The sequence below is a fragment of the Lontra canadensis genome, unplaced genomic scaffold (genome assembly GCF_010015895.1).
Source record: "Lontra canadensis isolate GAN:19392208 unplaced genomic scaffold, GSC_riverotter_1.0 scaffold61, whole genome shotgun sequence".
Taxonomy (NCBI): domain Eukaryota; kingdom Metazoa; phylum Chordata; class Mammalia; order Carnivora; family Mustelidae; genus Lontra; species Lontra canadensis.
The window spans coordinates 6,870,832-6,890,923 of NW_022631055.1; the positions used below are offsets into that span (position 1 = coordinate 6,870,832).

At 42.1% G+C, this 20,092-nt stretch overlaps 1 protein-coding gene across 1 annotated transcript in view; it reads left to right on the forward strand.

The window, feature by feature from the left end:
* FSHR (follicle stimulating hormone receptor) overlaps positions 1–20,092 on the forward strand; it is a 162,034-nt gene that overhangs the window by 115,812 nt on the left and 26,130 nt on the right. Inside the window, exon 4 of the mRNA XM_032877705.1 lies at positions 2,354–2,428. Coding sequence (XP_032733596.1) covers positions 2,354–2,428 — 75 coding nt within the window. The remainder of the gene's footprint in view (positions 1–2,353; positions 2,429–20,092) is intronic.

Genomic DNA, 20,092 nt, shown 5'->3' on the forward strand with positions numbered 1-20,092 from the left:
TTCCAGAGTCAAAGTCCAAAATAAATCCCACATGATGTAGTTAAAGATAGGCAAACCTCACTTGAATACCAGCTGATGCCATAGATCTCCATGAAACCTTGGCCAAGATACAGAATCATTCTAAGACTTGGTTTTCTTATCTGTAAAATGAGAATAATAATGAAAGTACATGGCACAGGATCACTGTGATGAATAAAGGAGATAAATATAAATTAGATCTAACACATCAACTGCCACAGAAGAAGTATGTCATAACAATCCTTGGTTCCTCATTATAACCCAATTTTCTTTCTCTTTTTGACATTCTCATTTTACACACCTGTCAATATTCATACAGATGCAGTTCTGTTTCATACCAGCCTATAATTACAATAAATCAATTCAGAGAATCATAAAATATCAAGGCCAGGGATGCCTGGGTGGCTCAGTCAGTTAAGTGTCTGCCTTCAGCTCAGGTCATGATATTAGGGTCCTAGGATCGAGTCCAGCATCGGGCTCCCTGCCGAGCAGGGAGCCTGCTTCTCCCTCTGCCTGCTCTGCACCCTGCTTGCGCACGCTCGCTCGCTCAATCTCTGTCTCTCTCTCTCTCTCTGTTAAATAGATAAATAAACTTAAAAAAAAAAATCAAGGCCAGAAGAGACTGGAGACTATCTGGTCCCAATTTTTCCAGAGTATGTTCTGTTCATCATCGAACACTCAGGAAATTATTGAGTATTGTTTAAAAAATGTAAATGATAGCATGGTCAAATAAGATTGGGAAACACTGGGCAAATAAAGTTAGATGCACTTACTGTAGGAAAACTCAGAACCTATAATACGCAAATATATACTTAGAATCTCCAAGGAGGATATTTTATTAAGGGTTCTCAGCCAATATCACTGGAAAGATTTCTTCTGTGGGGCATGTATATATACACTTCCACGGAAATGGTTAGGAAAGCCACTGAACCACTTTCTTAACATTACAGATGAGGATGAAAGACACAGAGAAGTTCCAAGACTTATCTAAAGTTACCCAGCCAAATCCACAACAGGATAAGGACTTGAAAATAAATCCCAATTCTGGTATTTTTTTTAAACCTCTTTTTTAAGCTTGCCAAGTAGACATACATATACACATTCACATTAATCATATTATTTATTTAGAAATGACACTCGGTTTGTCCATACTGGCAGACTGCCCCTTCCCTTTTCCTTCCTTCTACGCACTCTGCCTCCCACCTGCATTATTCCTCAGGGCCATTAAACCTGTGCAACTGATGCCCTCCCTCATTCTCCCCCTGCCCTCCTATTCCTTCCTTTCTTCTCTGTTTGGTCTCACCTTATCCTAGCTGGAAAAAGAGAGTTGACCGGGATCTCAGACCCACAGGGCATGTCACAGAAATGAACCAAAGGGCAGCCAGCTCTCTGGGCAGGGTCAAGCAAGCATCCCCTCTGTTGTTCAGCAGGCCATGGAGCTAATGGAATGGCTCTTTCATCTCTTCCCTGAACGGAGAGGTGCTCACCCCCATGTAGCACTGACCGTACTTAAAATAATTAATTACCTGGTACTTGGATCTGGGTAGCTACAGGTTACTGCAATATAAAAGCTAATGAAACAGGGAGGAAGTAATTAACACAGAGCACCTCTGCAAATATACATTGATCCAGCAAGATGAGGAAAGGGCAGTCTCTCTCTGCGGGCATCCAAATGTGAACATGCTCACCTCCAGACTACTGATCAGGACACAGCCAAAGCCAACAAGGGCAGAAGTCCCCACTCCTCAGGAGCTGTGAGAGTAGCCTCAGTCTACAGCATACAGGGAATCACCAGCACATTCCCAGCTACTCTGTGCTGCAGTTTCTTGGTTAAAATCAGAGATGTTCACTGCTTTTCACCTGATCTTTGTTTTCCTTTACCTCTTTACTTTTTCCCTAATCTCCTATTGCCCTTCACCCTCCCATCCATCTTCTTTTCATCTTCTTTTGTTGGTTTCCATCTCCCACTCTCTTGTCTCCAGACCAGACAAAATCTCTTTTCCCATGCTAGTCTCATTACTGCCCTCTTAGTCGCCGCAGAGGAAACGAGAGGGTTTCTAAAAGACACTTACCAGTTACGGATGCGGTGTCCTGGGTGAAAAGGACACACCCTCAACCAGTGCTTTGTTAGGCTATCACTAACAGGTGCCAAGAGAACATTAGTTATGAGAGCCAAGTGGGTTAATATTCAGTTTGCACAGTCTCAACTCTTCATTGAGGTGACGGATGGATAGAGGGATGGGTAGGTGAATGGATAAACCCTTTGCATAACGTGAAAAATACTACAGCATTCCTCAGTGTTGAGTTCATGTACATGTTCTTTCCTGTTTTGCAGTAGAATTGAAAAGGCCAACAATCTGCTATACATCGACCCAGATGCCTTCCAGAGCCTTCCCAACCTCCGATATTTGTAAGAACTCTAATACTCTGGTGCCCCCTCTATAAACAAATTGTGTATTCCTGTTTTAGCAAAACATCCACCTGCTACTCAGGGGAGCAACTGCTTTTTTTAAATAGGTGTGGGTTAATGTAGAAGGGGGGAGACACTTGCTGGTGGGTTTTATTTAAATTTAATAAGTGAGTTCTACTATTATAACTGCATTTTTGTTTTCACTTACTAAAACAGACATCATAAGGCATGTCACTTGCATAAATGGAATTGTCACATGGACTTCTTGCAGAACTCAGTCATAATTTAGTGTTAATAAGATGCAGCCAGAATTTGTGCTAGCATTTAGCTTGTGACCTTGACCTCAAAGACATCTCATTTGTTCTGCGTGTACGCATTTTTTCTTTGATACATTATAGTGTCTTATTTTTTAAGTTCTAGTTAATAATAGACATGGTATTTTATCAGCAGAGAGATTCCTAGTGTTTGAGCTCCATCCTTGGAGCCTGCCCCATTAGCAAAAACACTGTTTTTCCATTCAAATGGCTTCCAAAATAGCTGAGTGCTTGACAGACCCCAGAGTGCTAGGATAGAAACCCATAAAACACCACGTAAGAACTTGGGCTAGAAGTCACACTAAGCCCATTTACTAGCTACTTATCACAGGCTAGAACTTAAATCTCTCGCAGCTTTTTCCCTGTCACAAGAATGGAAATAATAATAATGATAGATGCATATCGGTTACCTATTAACATAGTAATGCATAACCACCACCACCCCCAAAAGAGAGTTTTAAAGCAACATCTCTTTATTATCTCACATTTATGAGTTGATCCGTGGAATGGGTCTGCTAACCTTGACTGTTTGCCTGACCCCAGCTAAGCTCACTTAAAAGTAACTACATCGGGTGGCTCAGGGGGTTAAAGCCTCTGCCTTCAGCTCAGGTCATGATCCCAGGTTCTCTGCTCAGCAGGGAGCCTGCTTCCCCCCCCCGCCCGCCCCTCTCTGCCTGCCTGTGATCTCTGTCTGTCAAATCAATAAATAAAATCTTAAAAAAAAAAATTACTGCATGTAGGTGGCAGGTCAGCTGGGGACTGGCTGCTGTGGACTATCCCAGGTGAGAAGAGAGGTCTCCACCAAGTGGTGCTCATTTACAGCAAAGGCTAACATAGGCTTGCTCTGATGGCAGTCCTGGGGGTTCCAACACAGACAGCTCAAACTTGCAAGCCTTTTGAGACCCACACCCTGAATTAGCACACTGTCTCTTCTGGAACATTTTATTAGCCAAAGGAACTCATGGGGCCAGCCTTGATTCAAGAGGTAAAGAAGCACACTCCTTTTTAATGGGAAAAACTGCAAAGTCACAAAATAAGATGTGTGGATACAAGGAAGTACAGGGAATTGAGGCCATCTTTGCAACCAGTTTAAAGTATGTAAGAAGTTCCTACCCACTGCCTGTCACATGGTAAATGCTCATATTAGTACTGGTTGCTAGTGACACTCTGACCCTAAATTTTGATCCACGATAACTGGAGTTAGTAGGTCCAATGAGCAACACTGGGCCATCGTATACCTCAGCTCTGATGGACTAAGGGAATAAAAGATTGATTTAACAGAACAGAATCTATAGGACATGGAATTTCCTCTCCCTGACAGGAGCTGAGAAGGGATCTGAGAAAGAGTCAAGGTAGTTCACTCCTGAGTTAAAGTCTGAGGCAAGACCGGCTTCACTGGCATGCTGTCCATGCAGTCACGCAGGGCTCCATCCCAAAAGCACATCCAGAGGGCCTCCCACTAGGTTTGATTCCTTGCTGCCACTGTCGTGAAATGCTTAAACTTTTTTTTTTGTTTTAAATACAAAGGGTCCTGCGTTTTCTTTTTGCACTGTGCCCCACAAATGCAGCCACTCAGGCTCTGAAGTCAGGCTGATGACCTCTTCTAGTTTCAGACCTGGGAGTCTTGGCTCCCTAAATGCACTTTGCTATACTGTCTGCAAAAACTAACCTGGATTAGGCATATAACAGTGGAGGAAATATAGATTAACAGAGAAGGCGTGGGCCTAGAATTAAAAAAACTGACTTTTGACTTCATCCTCACCCCACCATTTACTCTTGGGCCAATTGCTGGACTTCTGAGATGTACTTGTATAGGACCCTCAAGTGAAATTTATATGTGAAAATATTATACAAACCATGAAGTGTTCAAAAACATTAATAAATGTACTGAGTATTTTGTAGGATGATTATTTCTGGCCAACCCAAGTCTAACAGTCCACTCTCAGGAAAAGTCTACTAAAGGCTGACCAATGGTGGCCACTGAAACCTTTAGCTTTTGCTTACACCGGTTGTCATGAGTTCAAAAAGAAGAGGTTTGAGAAATGCCTTTACATTTCATGGAACAAGAAAGAAAAAAAAAAAAAAAACTATATATGATGGCAGAAGGACCTGATTCCGGTGGGATACTGATATTTATTAGGTAGACAGCAAAGTACCTTCTCTAAGCTTCAGTTTCCTTATCTGTAAATAGGGTGGGTTGTGAAAAACAATTAAGATTATACCTGTAAAAAACATCTTGCAAGTTGTTTCTCAGTATACAAACTATAACTATACAAACAGCGGTGCCTGAGTGGCACAGTTGATTAAGCATCTGACTCTTGATTTTGGCTCAAGTCACGATTTCAGGATTGTGAGATCAAGTCCTGCATTGGACTCTGCACTGGGCATTGGAGCCTGTTTAAGATTCTCTCCCTCCCTCTGCCTGTCTCCCTTTCCACTCACATGCACATGCTTTCTCTCAAAAAGAAAAAAAAAATTACACAAACATAAAATTATTAGTGCCTGTTACCCAGTTGGCTTATTTCATTCCTTCTTTTCTTCTTTCCCTCCCAACTGCCATCTTCCCTTCTTTCTCCCCCTTTCCTGTTAGAAAAAGTCTGAGTGGAATATGGTGGCCACAGAGCCTTCAACAACAGAATAAAATCACATTAGGACATGCAAAGGAATCCACAGGAGGACTGCCATTCACATGCATGTAATGAAAAGCATTTCTGCAGAGGATAGGTCCAAAAAGAAAACCACCCCTTCACATGTCTATTCCTTAATGCTTGATAATAACAGTTTGAATAGTAGCCAGAATGGTGGGCTGGAAGCAGGTGAATAAGGGAGGAGGAATCATCACAAAGTTTGAAGTCAAGAGATCCAGAATTAGACTCAATATTGGCCTATACCTTATGGTCAATACCATTCGCTCTTATACATAAGGACCCTCAGCCCTCCCTCTAGGTGGTGAGAGCTAGGGAGGAACTTAGGAGGATGTGGGCATGGAAGGCACAGCTCCAGTAGGAAGGAATGGGAACTTAGGCAAAAAAGAAGGGCCAGGCTATTACTGTGATTCTGGAAGAAGCTAAAATCTATGCCATCAGTCATCAAATCCAGCATCCCCCACCCCATGTCTTTTCCTCACTTTGAGATGTTGAGTGGCCCCCACTCCCACCTGGCTCCCCCATCAAGTCCAGACAAAGCTGTAGGTGACTGATTCCAGCCACATCCCTTATAAGAGCAGGTTATTGTTCTCAGAGCATTTGAGAAAAGAACTTGTCAGCAGTTTGGACAATGACAGGTCATTGTCAAAGTAGCCTCCTTGATTACCTTGAGAAAAATATTTACGTAATTCTACAGTGCGTAAAATTCTTTCACATCCACTGCCATGCATCAAGAAGGTAAGAAGTTAAGAAGAAGAGTGGTCCATCTTAAATCTTTTGACTTTATTGCTAAAGGTGGGCTATTACTAGCTGCACATACTTCCTTCAGATGTGGTACATGGTGACCCTGGGAATCCCAGAAACTCTGAACTCCAAAGGCACTTTTACCAGTAATACTTCTATTCAGGGCTCAGCCTGTGGCCCTTTGAAAAATTTTCAATACTAATAAGGGATCTAAATTAGTTGGACCTCTAATCTGAAAGAGTCCATAATGGAAACAAAGCCCAGTTGAGCTTCCTTCTCTTTCCATGCTTATTTGTGTCTGAGCAGCAGTCACAACAGCCTCACAATCCAGTAGCCAGGTAGAGGTAGATGGCAACGATTTCAGATATTCTTTGGGATGATGAACTACTTGCTTCAAGGTGAAGAAGAAACACAAAATGGATGAAAGAATCCAGAAGGGACCAGTAGGATTGAACGCTTGTTTATTTCCCGAAGCCAGGATAAATGTTTATCATCACAGCCACCAAAGCAGGAAATTACAAGGGGTTAGAGGTAAGTTTCCATTTGACTGGAACATCCTAATTCACACACACACACACACACACACACACACACACTTAGAAATGTTGTTTTGAAATTTTCAGCATTGATTCCATTTCATGCTGATCACTTGATGGCACAGAATTCAAGACAACTGGAAATCAACGTTCTTCATCACTGCCTTCATACTTCATCGAGGAACCTAAAGTGGTTAGGAAAAAAAAACCTCATGAATAAAGAAATGTACTTTGACTAGAAGAATATACATCACAGGATTCATCTGGGTGCATTTTTTTAAGTCAATATTGTATTTGCAAGTAATATTTCCTTCTTTACTGCTCTGCCTTCCTGGAGCTGACCTTTTGTATATGAAAGAATATCTATTGATCTGTAAATAAGGTTTACACAATATTCTCTTGCCTTTGCATCCTGTCAATGTAATTCCCAGGCAGCTGGGTGTTGCTCTTTACTTCTCAATAAACCCTAATTCCATCTTAGCAAACCCTCCCCACAGCTGGGGAGGGCCTCTCTCCAACTGACAACAATCATCTCCTCACATGCAGGCTTATTAGACCCTCCTTAGGATCCCTGTTAGCAGTAGCCACACCTTCTGCTTTCTCCAGCCAGGGCTATTTCTAGGGGAGTCTTCGCTGGGATTCACCCTAGCAATTCCGACTGTTTCCTCCCCATCCCTCCCCTAAGTCCCTCACTCTCTGGTCTGTATTCCTCTTTCATTTCCTTTAATAGGAGTAATGAAAGTAGCTTCTCAGATTATAAAAGCTGAACCAAATGTTGGACATCTCAAAGGACAGATGCTAGGGAATCAGGAAGCCACACAGAGTAGTGCCACCTGTCTGGACTCAGGTGTTCGCTCCCGCTCTTCTGGGTTGTGTGACCTTTGGTAATAGCTTTACTTCTCTAAGTCTCAGTTTTCCTTTCTATAAACCAGGAATAACATTACCTGCACCTCTATTTTGTATGAAAGAAGTTACTGAGAACAATAACCAACACTTAGAAAATTCTCAGTAAGTGATAACAATTCTTATTAAACTCTTGACCCTGTCACTTACTAGATAGGAAAGCTCACAGAGGAGACTTCATCTCTTTGTACCACAGTTCTCCCCTATGCTTAATAAAAACAAAGTGATACCTACCTTTTCAGATCATTGCAAGGATTAATTTGCTGAGGATGGTGACAGTAGTGGTGATGGTGAATATTTTCCCACTCCGGTATCCCTAAAGTTTTTGGAAGCCTTTTTAACTTTTCTTTTGGAGAGAATCCACTGACCAGCATTCAAACGTGGAAATACATCACTTGTGCTTCTCAAAGGAAAAAGGCATCCTCCTTACTAAACTCCTGACATATCCAGAAAGGTCCTTCCAAACAAGCAAAACTGCATTTTCCTTCAGAGTTCTAATGGAGAGCTCTTGACCTCTCCTTTTAATGTTTATTTTCAATACTCATTGTCCACAATATCTCTTGCCATCTCCACAAAAACTAATTCCAGTTCTTCACATCAAGGCTAGTTAGATAATGCATCCCACTTTTATACTGATTTACAGTTTAACACTTTTTCTCATACTTTATTGCATTTGAGCCTCCCAGCAATCCAAGAAATAGGCAGGGTGGAAGTCCATGCATTTGCAGCAGTAGGCTGGCCTCACCTATAGTCCCTGAGTACGTGGCTCTCCTCACAGGAATGTGCAATGGCCCTACAAATTGGAGAATTCTGGGTGTACAGCAAAGGCTGGCTGGCTGTTCTGATGAGAGAAGGACCATATGAGTGTTCATTTTTAGAAGTTATGACAGCCCTGTACATAGTAGAAAGGATTGGTGCCTGCCCTTTTCTCCTCCATCATTTTGGATGCCAATTGGCCAATAAATAAAAACTCATTCATTCAGTCTTTCAACAATCATTTATTGGGGTCCTACTATATTCTAGGCTTTGTAGTAGTTATTGGATATACAAAAGATGCCAAGACAGATGAAGCCTCTGCCCTTGTGGAACTTATATTCTAGCTGAAGAGATAATGTTCAATAACGTTAGGTGGTGTTCGTGGTATAAAGAAAGATAAAGTAGGTTTTAAAAGGTGGTGGTTGAGAAAGGATGGAGGGGATGGTCCTGTGAGAGAGACAGGAGACATCTATGGACAGATCTCAAGGAGCTCAGTCTTTTGTGGAGAAAAGGCTAGCTAGCACCCATTAACTCCTGGCAATTATACATCTATCTGTAGAGCTGTGTGGTCCTTGTCCTAAACAAGAGGACTGACCCCATGCTTTAGGCTGGAGGAGTCAGAGAAAGTGTCATGTGGGTAGGCAGCACTTAGCTGCAACCTAGGGGGTAAATAAAATTTGGAAAGATAGAAAAGAAGGAATTTCCTCTGGGGGTGGGGGGGTGAGATGAGCAAATACATAGAAGGTAAAAGATCATGGAACAGGCAGAGGAGGGAGAGAAACTGAGTCTCAGCTAAAAAGAAGACACACACTGAAGAGTAGGACTGCATTAGGATAGTCTAGGTTTGGTAAGATTAAAAAAAAGAAATTAAGTCAGGGGAGTTCAGTCCTACTACCATAGTAAAGAGTAAGCTGTAAGAGATTTTAAGCAGCACAGCGATGAGATGACAAGGGTTTGGACTGTACATTGACCAGGAGCAGCGTACAGACAGGTCTCAAGGGAGACCTGCTAAGAGGCAACTGCTATAATCCAAGGGTACAGTAATGATGGCACCTGGAGGCCTGGGAGGCATGGTTCAACTGGGGACATATTTCCAAAGAAGAATCATTGGTATGTGATTTACCTCTAGGTGAGACATGGACCCAAGTGACTGCAATGATTTTTGCCCCTCACTTCCTTCCCCAAAGCCTTCCTTCTCCCATGCCCCTCCCCCAAGGACCTCACACATAGAACCATCCTCCAGATGGGACCAAAAGTCCTTTTACACAGGGGCTGGTGCTTGTTGGAAAGAAATTACTAGCTATCTCCCTGGCTGTCAGTGTTGTAAGGATCTAAGGATGTTGTCATGGCGACAAAAATGGGCACAATGGAAATTATACAATTGCTTTTTTTATCAGTCAGGTGTCTCGCAGAGCCAACTACGCCTGCCATTGTCAATGCTAGGAAAATACGGTCAGATTTTCTTTCTGAAATGTTCAAGTTCAGGATGAGATTTCAGCCTGAGCCTGTCAGCTCAAGGAGGGCAAGAACCTCCTCTTCGCCTGATCATTAAGGAGGTGATGTTTTCATACTGCTCACCTCCTTTCCTCATTTCTAACCTGTTCACTGTGTTTTCTCCTACAAGCAGCCCAGGGCTTTTCCCTCAGCAAGACTATTCCTTGATCCATCAGGGTACATCAATACGTTCAGGGCTTGATGTTCTTCTTCCTAGAGGAATTTCTGTTTTTAAAAGAGAGGCCTAGACAAGGCAATATGAAACCCAAGGATTGATAATGATGGACTTCAGGTATGGAGGTTTCTGGAGAGAGAAATAAGTCCCAAAGGATCCACTCCAATAGCACCTAGGCAACCATATTCAACCCACATGCAGAGTCTCTGAATTGTTTTTTTCATAGGATAGAGCTTCGCATGAAGTAGGTGTGTCCTCGCCTCATTTATTTTTTTTTAAAAGATTTATTTATTTGATGGGACGAGAGAGACAGTGAGAGAGGGAGCACAAGCAGGGGGAGTGGGAGAGGAAGAAGCAGGCTTCCCACTGAGCAGAGAGCCCAATGTGGGGCTCCATCCCAAAACACTGCGATCATGACCTGAGCCGAAGGCAGACACTTAATGACTAAGCCACCCAGGCACCCCTCACCTCATTAATTTTTAAATAAGCCATGTCGGTCATCACCAGAAGTCAAATGTACAGACAAGTCCAGCGAGGGGTCGGAGACAAACAAGTCTCAGAAGAGCTGTGTGAAGCTCAGACTTGATGCCTTCCTCAGTGCTAGCACAGCTCCCACTTCCCCCGACAGTGATGGCGTATCCTTTTAGGGCTTAGTTTCTTTCTTTTTTTTTTTTTTTTAAAGATTTTATTTACTTATTTGTCAGAGAGAAAGAGAGAGTGAGTGAGCACAGGCAGACAGGGTGGCAGGCGGAGGCAGAGAGAGAAGCAGGCTGAGCAGGGAGCCCGATGTGGGACTCGATCCCAGGACACACCAGCATCATGACCTGAGCCGAAGGCAGCGGCTTAACCAACTGAGCCCCCCAGGCATCCCTAGAGCTTAGATTCTTCATCCACATAATGGACATAATATGCTTAATGTGGTAAATGAGAAGAGGAAACTGGACTACACATCCTCTAAGATCTCTTCTAACTCTCAAGTCTAAACTGTGATCTTCACAAATCTGGGGCTCCCAGTGATGATGCTATCCTCAGTTCAGCATATTCAGACCCAGCACGAAGCGCCTTGTACAGAAGGAGAAATGCTCTCTGCAAGATGGGAAAACACAGCTCCCTGCACAACACTGTATTTCCCAGACCAGTCTCCTCTTCCCCAGGATGCATGTGGACCTTTCAAGTGCTGAGATCCTCCGGGTACATTAAGAGCTTAAAGCAGCTGTAAATTTACTCTTAAATTAGGAACAGCAGAAACTCAACTCCTGGAACTAAAGGACAGTCATAGGATCCATCCCAGTCACTTCAGTCCCTCACACATGGGCACAGCCAGCCTCAGCAGACTCCAGGAAACACTGGAAGTGGGGCTGAGGCCTACAAGGCAGACTGCACTGGGCAACGCTGGAGCTAGCCTGGGAGTGCCAGATCCCCAGCAGGGGCTGCCTCAGGCACAGGCAGGAGGAGCGACAACTCCAATAGCAAACCCTAACGGCATCAGGCAAAGCGCCACCTCCATGCAAAATGAACCCCTGCCTCATCTTCCATCACTGCAGTCAGTGTGGGGAGATTTAAAGGCTGTTTGTGTCTTTTGCAGACCCTTTTACATTTGCAATTATCCCTGGGAGATGTCACAGATGCTTAAGAAATTAGAGCTAACACAGAACTCTCCCTAAGGATCGGGACAGCCCATGGAGACTAGGATGGGCAGAGGAGGCTGGGGAGGGCAGCAGGGGCAGCTGGACGATGACAGAGGGAGGGTGACACAAGAGAATTCTAGTTACCAGATTCTAGTTACCAGATTCTACTCCAAGGTGGGGACTAGGTTGTCTTCATAGCTAGATCCCCAGGTCTGGGCATTAAAAACAAAAATAAACAAACAAAAAAAAAAAAGAAAAAGAAGGCACTCAGCTCTGCATTTTTCCTTATAGAGGATATTGGCTGTATAGCTCTCATGTACCTGGTTCTTCCCTCCCTCTAATAGCTGTTGAGGGACACACTTTTCCCTTGTTGCCCTCATTTATCTCATCTGCTTTCTCTTTCCCAATGTGTGTTCGTAGGCTGTCAGCTACAAACAAAGACATGAGAACGTAGGCATGTTCTAGTGGAAAGGCCCCGCTGCTCCCACACTCTAGACATGGCCAACTGGGAAGATGGCTTCCCCAGGCATGGGTTACAGAAGGAACACAGCCCAGGGGACTCACCAGCCAGCAGATGAAGTGGCTCAGGACTAGGGAGCAATGAAGTAGCAGAAAACGCAGCAAAGTAAGGGATTCATCTCCGGGCCCCCACAAGGCACAGGGTTTGCGCATAGTAGGCTCTTCATGAAAATGCAGGTCTGAGCTTGAACCTGTCTGTCTGGGTAGGGAAAGGGAAGGAGCTGCTGTTTTTAGAGGACTATCTGAGGCATTACGGAGTATGAACGCCGAATTGACAAATGCTCTAAGGAAGAATATCTTCATTGGTAGCAGACATTACAAAAATGTTCTGTTGTGGTTTAATCATGAGTTTACTCACAGTGAACATCCTGGAAAAAAAAAAAAAATGCTGAGTTCAGGAGGTGGAGAGCTCCTCCCTCACCAGTTTGGGTTTCAAAGCTAGCAATGCAAGGAAGAGAGCAAGATGTTCAGGGAACTATGGGAAAAAAATCAGGTACCCCCCAACAAAGGTCACCTATTAAGGTTTCTCTGGACAAGGAACAAACCACAGGAGTCAAGTAGACACAGAGTCACTTGTCAGGACACCAAGAAGAGGCACAGACCCAGGTTCCAGTCCTGTCAGTGGGAACTTGTAAGCAAGCAACTAGACCCCTCTGGGCCTCAACGCAATGAGGAGAGAAACCATGTTCCTCTCTCCTTTTAAAGGTTGTCATAAAGAAAGAAAAGGTAGGGAGAAGACAAAACATGTAGGAGACTGCTTTTAAAGTTTAAAGCAGCAACAAGAGCAAGAACTGCTAACTCAAAGAGGTTCTGATGGATGATACGGGGGCGGGTAACAGGAATCCTAGCATAGAAAGCATTTGCACTTGGTATAAGTTGATACAGTCTTACAAAAGCCCCGGGAGATATTTTCTGACGACTCCATGTTATGGGTGGTAAATTTGAGGTTCATAGATGGTGACTGAATTGCCCAAACTCAGAAAATGGGATTAAGAAACAATCCTGGGGCATGAAAAATAGGGAAATTAGTATTTATTGAGCATCTATTCATCTCATCGTCCCATCTTCCAAAAATAGTATGCATGTATCTTGCCCAATTTACAAATGAGGATTTTGAAACTCAGAGATTATGTACTTGACAGAATGGAAGCCAGAAATGTCTGACTCCAACCCAGTTCATCCCACTTTCTGGCACACCACAGCGGGGAAGGTGTAGAGCACAGATGAAGCCAACATAATGTACTCAGTGTTCTGAGTACAACATTGACACCTTATTAATGTTTGCCATTTGGAACTTGTGATCATCTACTCAGGCTAAGTCAGAGTGTACCTAAGAAATAGCTTCCTAAATAATTAATGTTAGAAATGAGTTGTGAGGAAGGGTGTGCAAACTGTTTAAAATATTAACTCTTTTGTGACTCTCCTATGTATTTTAAAAGTAACTGCTTGCCACAAGTTGGTAGTTTGATTAAAGTTATTCTTACGTTGGCATCCAAACAGGTCCCAAAAGATTGCCACTTGGCAATGCTCTACTGGCAGTGAATCTAACCTAGAGAGAACTTTAGGTTTTAAAAGTCCTTTATGTAGCCAATGTGCTATAATGGAAAGAACATCACAGGAAAGGCACAGGAGCCAGAGTGCCGAGTTCAGATGCCATCTCTTCCACTTTCTAGCAGACAAGCCAAGAAAACAGAGGCTTCAAAACTTTCAGTTACCTGAAAATGGAGCTAATACTACCTTTCTTCTAGAGTGTGGGCAGGACTAAAGGACTTCAATACAGGAGGGCCTTTAAAATGTTGCCTAACCCTTGCTAAGGTAATTGGTTAAGTTTTAACTATGATTCTTTCTGGCTTGAGTCTAGAAATTTGGGTGATTTTTTTTATACTGCCTGTGAACACTATAAGATGAGAATCATAATCATGCTCATCTCAGAAACTGTCAGGTCACATGCAATAACATACAATAGCTTTGTGAATCATATGTGCTACACAGGTGTAAGGCAAGGGCTTTTCCAGTCTTCCTTTCATCAGAGAGAGAGGCCCGGGTCAGAACTGTGACCTATATAACCAGCCTGTAGGACTTAGGTTACTTCCCCAAGAGCAGTCCTCTGGTCTACTGTCGCTGTAGCCAGCCTCTCACTTGGCCTGAGTCAGACACTGGTCACTGCATCCCCCCAAGCAGGAGACTGCTGTGGAACTACCACACGGTCTTCTTCAAGTTCCTTTCTCAACATACATGAGGCAGCCAGCAGTGCCCACACTTGCTCATGGAGGGGCAGGGGAAGGGCATATTCACAATCATCCCCAGAAGCCCTTCTCCCAAGATCTCTACACCATCTTCCTGTTCAGTTTGCATGAGAGGTTAAGAACTATGTAACTGGAAGGTAACATCTCTCATCCCTTGGTGTCTCAGGCAAAACCAACATGGATATTCTGTTTCACCGAGATGTGCCCTAGCTAAGGATACAAAGGTTTCCTACAGTGTGCTCAAAACTGAAAGCACAAAGAACATCAATAGCGACAGCTAGCTGCACAATTAGCCCATCATAAACTTTTTTTTTTTCCATTCAGGCCTGTTTTGTCTACTATTTTTCTTCAGTTTAGTTCCCTTGATTCAGTTTGCCACTAGAATGCATGATTTCTTTGTACCCACACACGGTACCTTTAGAGGTTAATTGTTGGGCTGAGAGCATGAGTCTTATATACATGGCAAACATGTCTATACAGTTACAGAAGAGTTACTCTGAGTCTCTTACCTTCTTCAGATGCAAGTAAAAAGTGAGCCAAAGTTCACTTGACATAATGATCCCTACTTGGGTTCAGCTAACTTCCTAGAATGGCTTCTAGAACTCAGAGAAACATTTTGCTTACTAGTTACCAGCTTATCATAAAGGGATATAACTCAGGAAGAGCTAGAGGGAAGAGATGCATACGTAGGGCAAGGTGTGGGGCAAAGATTCAGAGCTTCTGAGTCCGCCACTCTCCCCACATCTCCACCAACCTAGAACTTCTGCACAAGGAAGCGGAACAAACATGAAATATTTGTTTATTATAAATTATAGTATCATGGCCCTCATGAAGAAACCCTCCCAGCCATTTAGTTGGACACATTTCCAGATGTAAGGAATGGAGTGCTTAGCTATATAGTCCATTCATTCATCTGTGGGCAACCTTCATAATGAAGGACCATCAGTCATTATGCTAAACCTGATAATGTTAATAGCACCAACTTTATAGAGTCAGAAAGAGGTGGATTTAATCTCTAGCTCTGCCCTCCTTATGTGTGGCTTTGTGAAAATTACTGGACCTCTATTAGCTGAGCCTCCTCTGCTCTGATATGAGGATGGTAATGATACCTGTCTCCCCAGGTAGAGAAGAGGAATAAATAAAACGATCAATGTTAAGTGCTTGGTGGTGCCTGGTGCATAGGAAATGTTCAATAAATGTTGACCATTATTATTATTAATCCTATACCTATCTAGAGCAACACAACACCAATCTATTACCATTTCCACCTGGCAGCCCTTCAGAATTACAGGCTTTTCTTTCCAAGCAAAATATCCTATACATTGGACAATATGGTCTTGCTTTCTCACCCCATCCTGGGAAAAAAAAAGGCAAGCATACATCCCCAAATAAATTTACAAAGTAGATACATATATGATTGCAGTATTAATGTATACATGACAAAATATATGCAAAAAATATTTTAAAGCATGAAACCAAGATGAATAAAGGTTTTTACATCTTGTCTCATTATATAATATTTTATATGACACAAAAAGCCTATTTTGCTCTAAGTATAATAAAACAAAAATATTTTAGAGAAAGCAATGTCCTAGGATATGCTTCATTATTTTTTAATCCTTAGTTTTACACTGGAAAAGCAATGCACAGGTTGTATCAATACTAGATTTCAGGGGCTGTCAAAGCTGAAAACCAAGTATCACTAAAATAAGTAGATCCCAGAGAAGACGAACCTACAGCAGTACTCTGAGTCATCAGACTCAGTGGTTCAACCCTATACTTTCATGCTAATGTTTTTATGACATTCAGCTAGGAAAATTTCTTCCCTAATGTCAATCAGATGTTTTTACAAACTACCTGCAAGGTATTACATTTTTATATTTTCAGTGAATGTGTTCAAAACCCAATGAAAAAACAAACAGGTGAGAAAGTTGTGTTTCCATATTTTTAAAATGTATAATATGAGAATTTTAATGATGACATGCATCATTTTCTGCAATAAATGAACTATTTCCATTCTTTTTTTCCCAAATGGTCTCTACATAGCATAGATTTCTTTCAAATGCATTGTTTTCCCCCTCATTATTAATATATCATCTTTTCCTTAAAAAGACAAATCAAATGTGCCTAATTTTAAAAATATCTGCTCTGTAGCATTATTTCTGAAGTCATTTGTTATCACAGAAAATAACCAATTTGGATCGCTTGTATTTTTTGTTAAAAATGACTAAGTCTTCAATTTTGTCAACTCTTTGCAGTAATTTTCCTTGAGATGACCCACAAACCTCTAGGTGATAATATAATCAGGACCCAGAAACTACACAGAATCAGACACGCAAGAAAGTTGATTCAGGCACATTTATCAGAAGTAGTCGAAGGAAATTAGAGGAGGGACCAAGAAGAATCTGGGAAATGTAGCTAGAGCTTCCTGGTGTTGCAAACACAAGGGAAATGTAGCTAGAGCTTCCTGGTGTTGCAAACACAAAGAGATTTGGGCAGCAGATATCAGACCAGTCTGCTCTGGCATTGTGGAGGTCCCACAGAGACAACTCTGACCCAGATGTGGAAATGGCATTTCAGTACCCAAGAGACTGGCAAAAACAAACAAACAAACAAACAAACAAAAAAACAAGACATGGTCTAGGTCCTAGGGGAACCAAGAAATCAGGAAGGGTCTCAGTGCAACTGGAATAGAAGGCTGGAGAAAGACCAAGAACAGTGCCTGGATATGGTGCTAACGTGTCGTGCAAGGAGTATCAAGACAAAGGATCAGAGTCACAGAGACATCAACTAACACTCTTAAGACCACACATCTTAAGAAATGGTACAGGTAGGACTCGAACCCAGATCCTCTAGCATTGGAGATGCTAGTTTCAAAATCTTTGCTCTCTGCCCTAAGAAGAGGACCAGTGCCTGATTATTAAGACAGGATATTAGGTCAAAAAAGAATATGCAGCCACGATAACAGGGCTGAGCTATTTAAAATCCTGATGTTAGGCTCATAAATTCTCCACCACCACCACCCATCCTGAATTACTTAGTCTATTTTCCATGGAGACTGAGGGGAATTTAAGCCAAGTATGAGTTTAATGGATCCAGTTTTGATGTTATAAGACAGGGGAGCAGGAAACCAGGCTCTCCACTATCTCTTATAATTCCCTACACAAAGTTATTGTACAGAGAAACTGAGGCTCTGAAAAATCAACTAAACTACTCAGTATTGTCCAGATGGTAAGAGGAAAGGCATTCAAGTCCAGGGTCCCTAATCTTAAGTACAAGCCCTTTTTCGTTGTACCACAGCTTCTTACACACTGCCATCTAACTCCAAGATTGTGGAATTCTACACCTAATCAATCCAGTACACGTTAGCTAACTAGCATCTTATATAATGGTGACGTATGTAAAGATGCAAATTCTCAATTGGTAAGACTCTGCAATAAATAGAAATCTCCTATCAGTGAGCCCAAGGTAAGAAGTCTTTTCATGTATTAACCAAGCACATTACTCTCCTGCTTATCTGTTATCAGATAACTATCTTCTCCCAGAGTAGTCAGGAGGAAGAAGTTCGTTTTATCTGGGAGACTAAATAATATAATTACATATGTAAAAAGAAAAAAAAAAAGACTCAATTAGGTGCAAACAAATTCCTTATCATGGGAAACCAATTAGAAAGTAGAAAAAAGGAGTTCAAGTTCAAACACTCAGCTTTAGCTTCTAGGAAATGTGCAAAAATTATAGACCCCTAACCTAAACCCATAATCAGCAGTATACCCTTCCTAACTCAAATCTGCCTAAAGCATCTCAATGGGCCCTCCAGTCCCTAGAATGAACTCTATTTCAGCCTCTGTTCACAGGTTAAAAGAGCTGATTCGCACAGTCTCAGAATTGATCATTCCCTGCCATAGTGGATTTCGGGTAAAATACAGATAAAGAATAGCCTTCTTGGCCAGCATGTGTGATGAAGAGGGTCCTTCTTTCCTGACTTTTCTCAGTTCGGTTATGCAGTAGGGTCTCAACCACCACTCGGTTTGTCCTGACCAAACCACCACTACAAAGCCCAGTGTTATGGGATGGTAAAAACATGGGCTACCTCTGCTCAGAGAACCCTCAAGTCATACTTCACCTTTAAGCACCTTAAAGTGATTTCCAGTCACTTACCCATCAAGTCCACATTCCCCTACATAGTTGTAAAATCCTTAGCATACTACCTCCTCCTTACCTTTCAGTTCCATCTTTCTCTGTTCCCCCATGGTCCTCCCGTGAATGAGCCATATGCATTCACTTCTCTCATTCAGGCCAATAAAGCTCTATATGGACTCAGAAATCTGGTTTTTTTTTTTCTTTCTACAAGAAGCCTGCCCCGACTCTCCCAACCCACATTGTTCTCCCCTTCTCTGAATTCTTAAGACACTCAATAACATAGAGTTTGCACTACACCAGGCTGAGTATTTCATCATACTCAATAAATAACATAGAGTTTGCACTACACCAGGCTGAGTATTTCATCTGTACTAACCCAAACTCATTTTCTGAAGGTGGGGGATGGTCTTCAGTATCCTCTCTTGGATGGGATGGAGGCTGTATGGAAGGAAGGCATATGGTCCAAAGCAATACAAGTAAGAACACACACAGTTTTGGAGACAACAAATCACGAGAACTTTTGAAGATTAATAAAAACACTAACAACGTTGACAATGATGAGCCTCAGAGCTGTGGGGTCACCTGTCCATAAAAGGCAAGTATAGCACTTGCTTCGGCAGCATATATACTACAAGGCAAGTGCATTATCTTGTTATGTGGCAGAACACAGTGGGAATTATTCCCAGCAATAGAAGGAACCTCACTAAGGTCACCCCAACAGAAGTGGAGCCCATTTCCATTAACCTAAACATTAGTGACAGTTCAGCAGGAAAGTTGTTAACACCAACTCAGATATGCAACTTGCTGTTGAGAGGGCTAACTGGAAGTTTTCTTTAGAAAATCCTTTTGCAGAACTTAAATTTGCTGACATTTTACCCTCAAGCCTTTCCTGTTTTTGAAGATAAACCACAGTTGAGTGAATCAAAATAATTCTGCAGCCAACAGTCATTTGACCAAAGCAAACCCATTGAGACATAGAGCTCCTGGGTTATTACCCACTTCCAGCCTCCATCAGACATGAATTTATTGATCAAAGGGGAAAAATGAATTGAAAACTAAGTGTTCATCCGAACTCCATTTCCTGAGTTATCTTGAGGTTATGGAGAGTCTTAGCTATAAACTTATCACCAATAATCCATCTCACTAGATGGTCACTAGATCTTCTTAAGCGTCTTAAACCTAGCACTACTGGAATAATTTGAACCATTTTGCTGTGTGTTTTCTATAAAAACCAAAGATTTCAATGTGCCACTATAGACATTTATAGATATTCCGTAAGTTTTGTGGCTTCAGAAGCTCATGCTACTGATATTAAATAACGTACCATTCTGACTGACAATCAAAAAACTTCCCTCTTTCAATGCTGTAAAAGTCATAATCATTCATTAAGAGAGAGAGAGCCAGGTTACTATCTATATTATGTCAAATCCATCAGGTGTGATGAACACAGGTAGTGAATGATTCCTTTTCTATGCTCATCTCTAAATAGCACATAGCACATTGCCTGGCCTGAATAACATCAAGCATATTATATGTGCCAACCACTGTGCCAACACTGAATTTT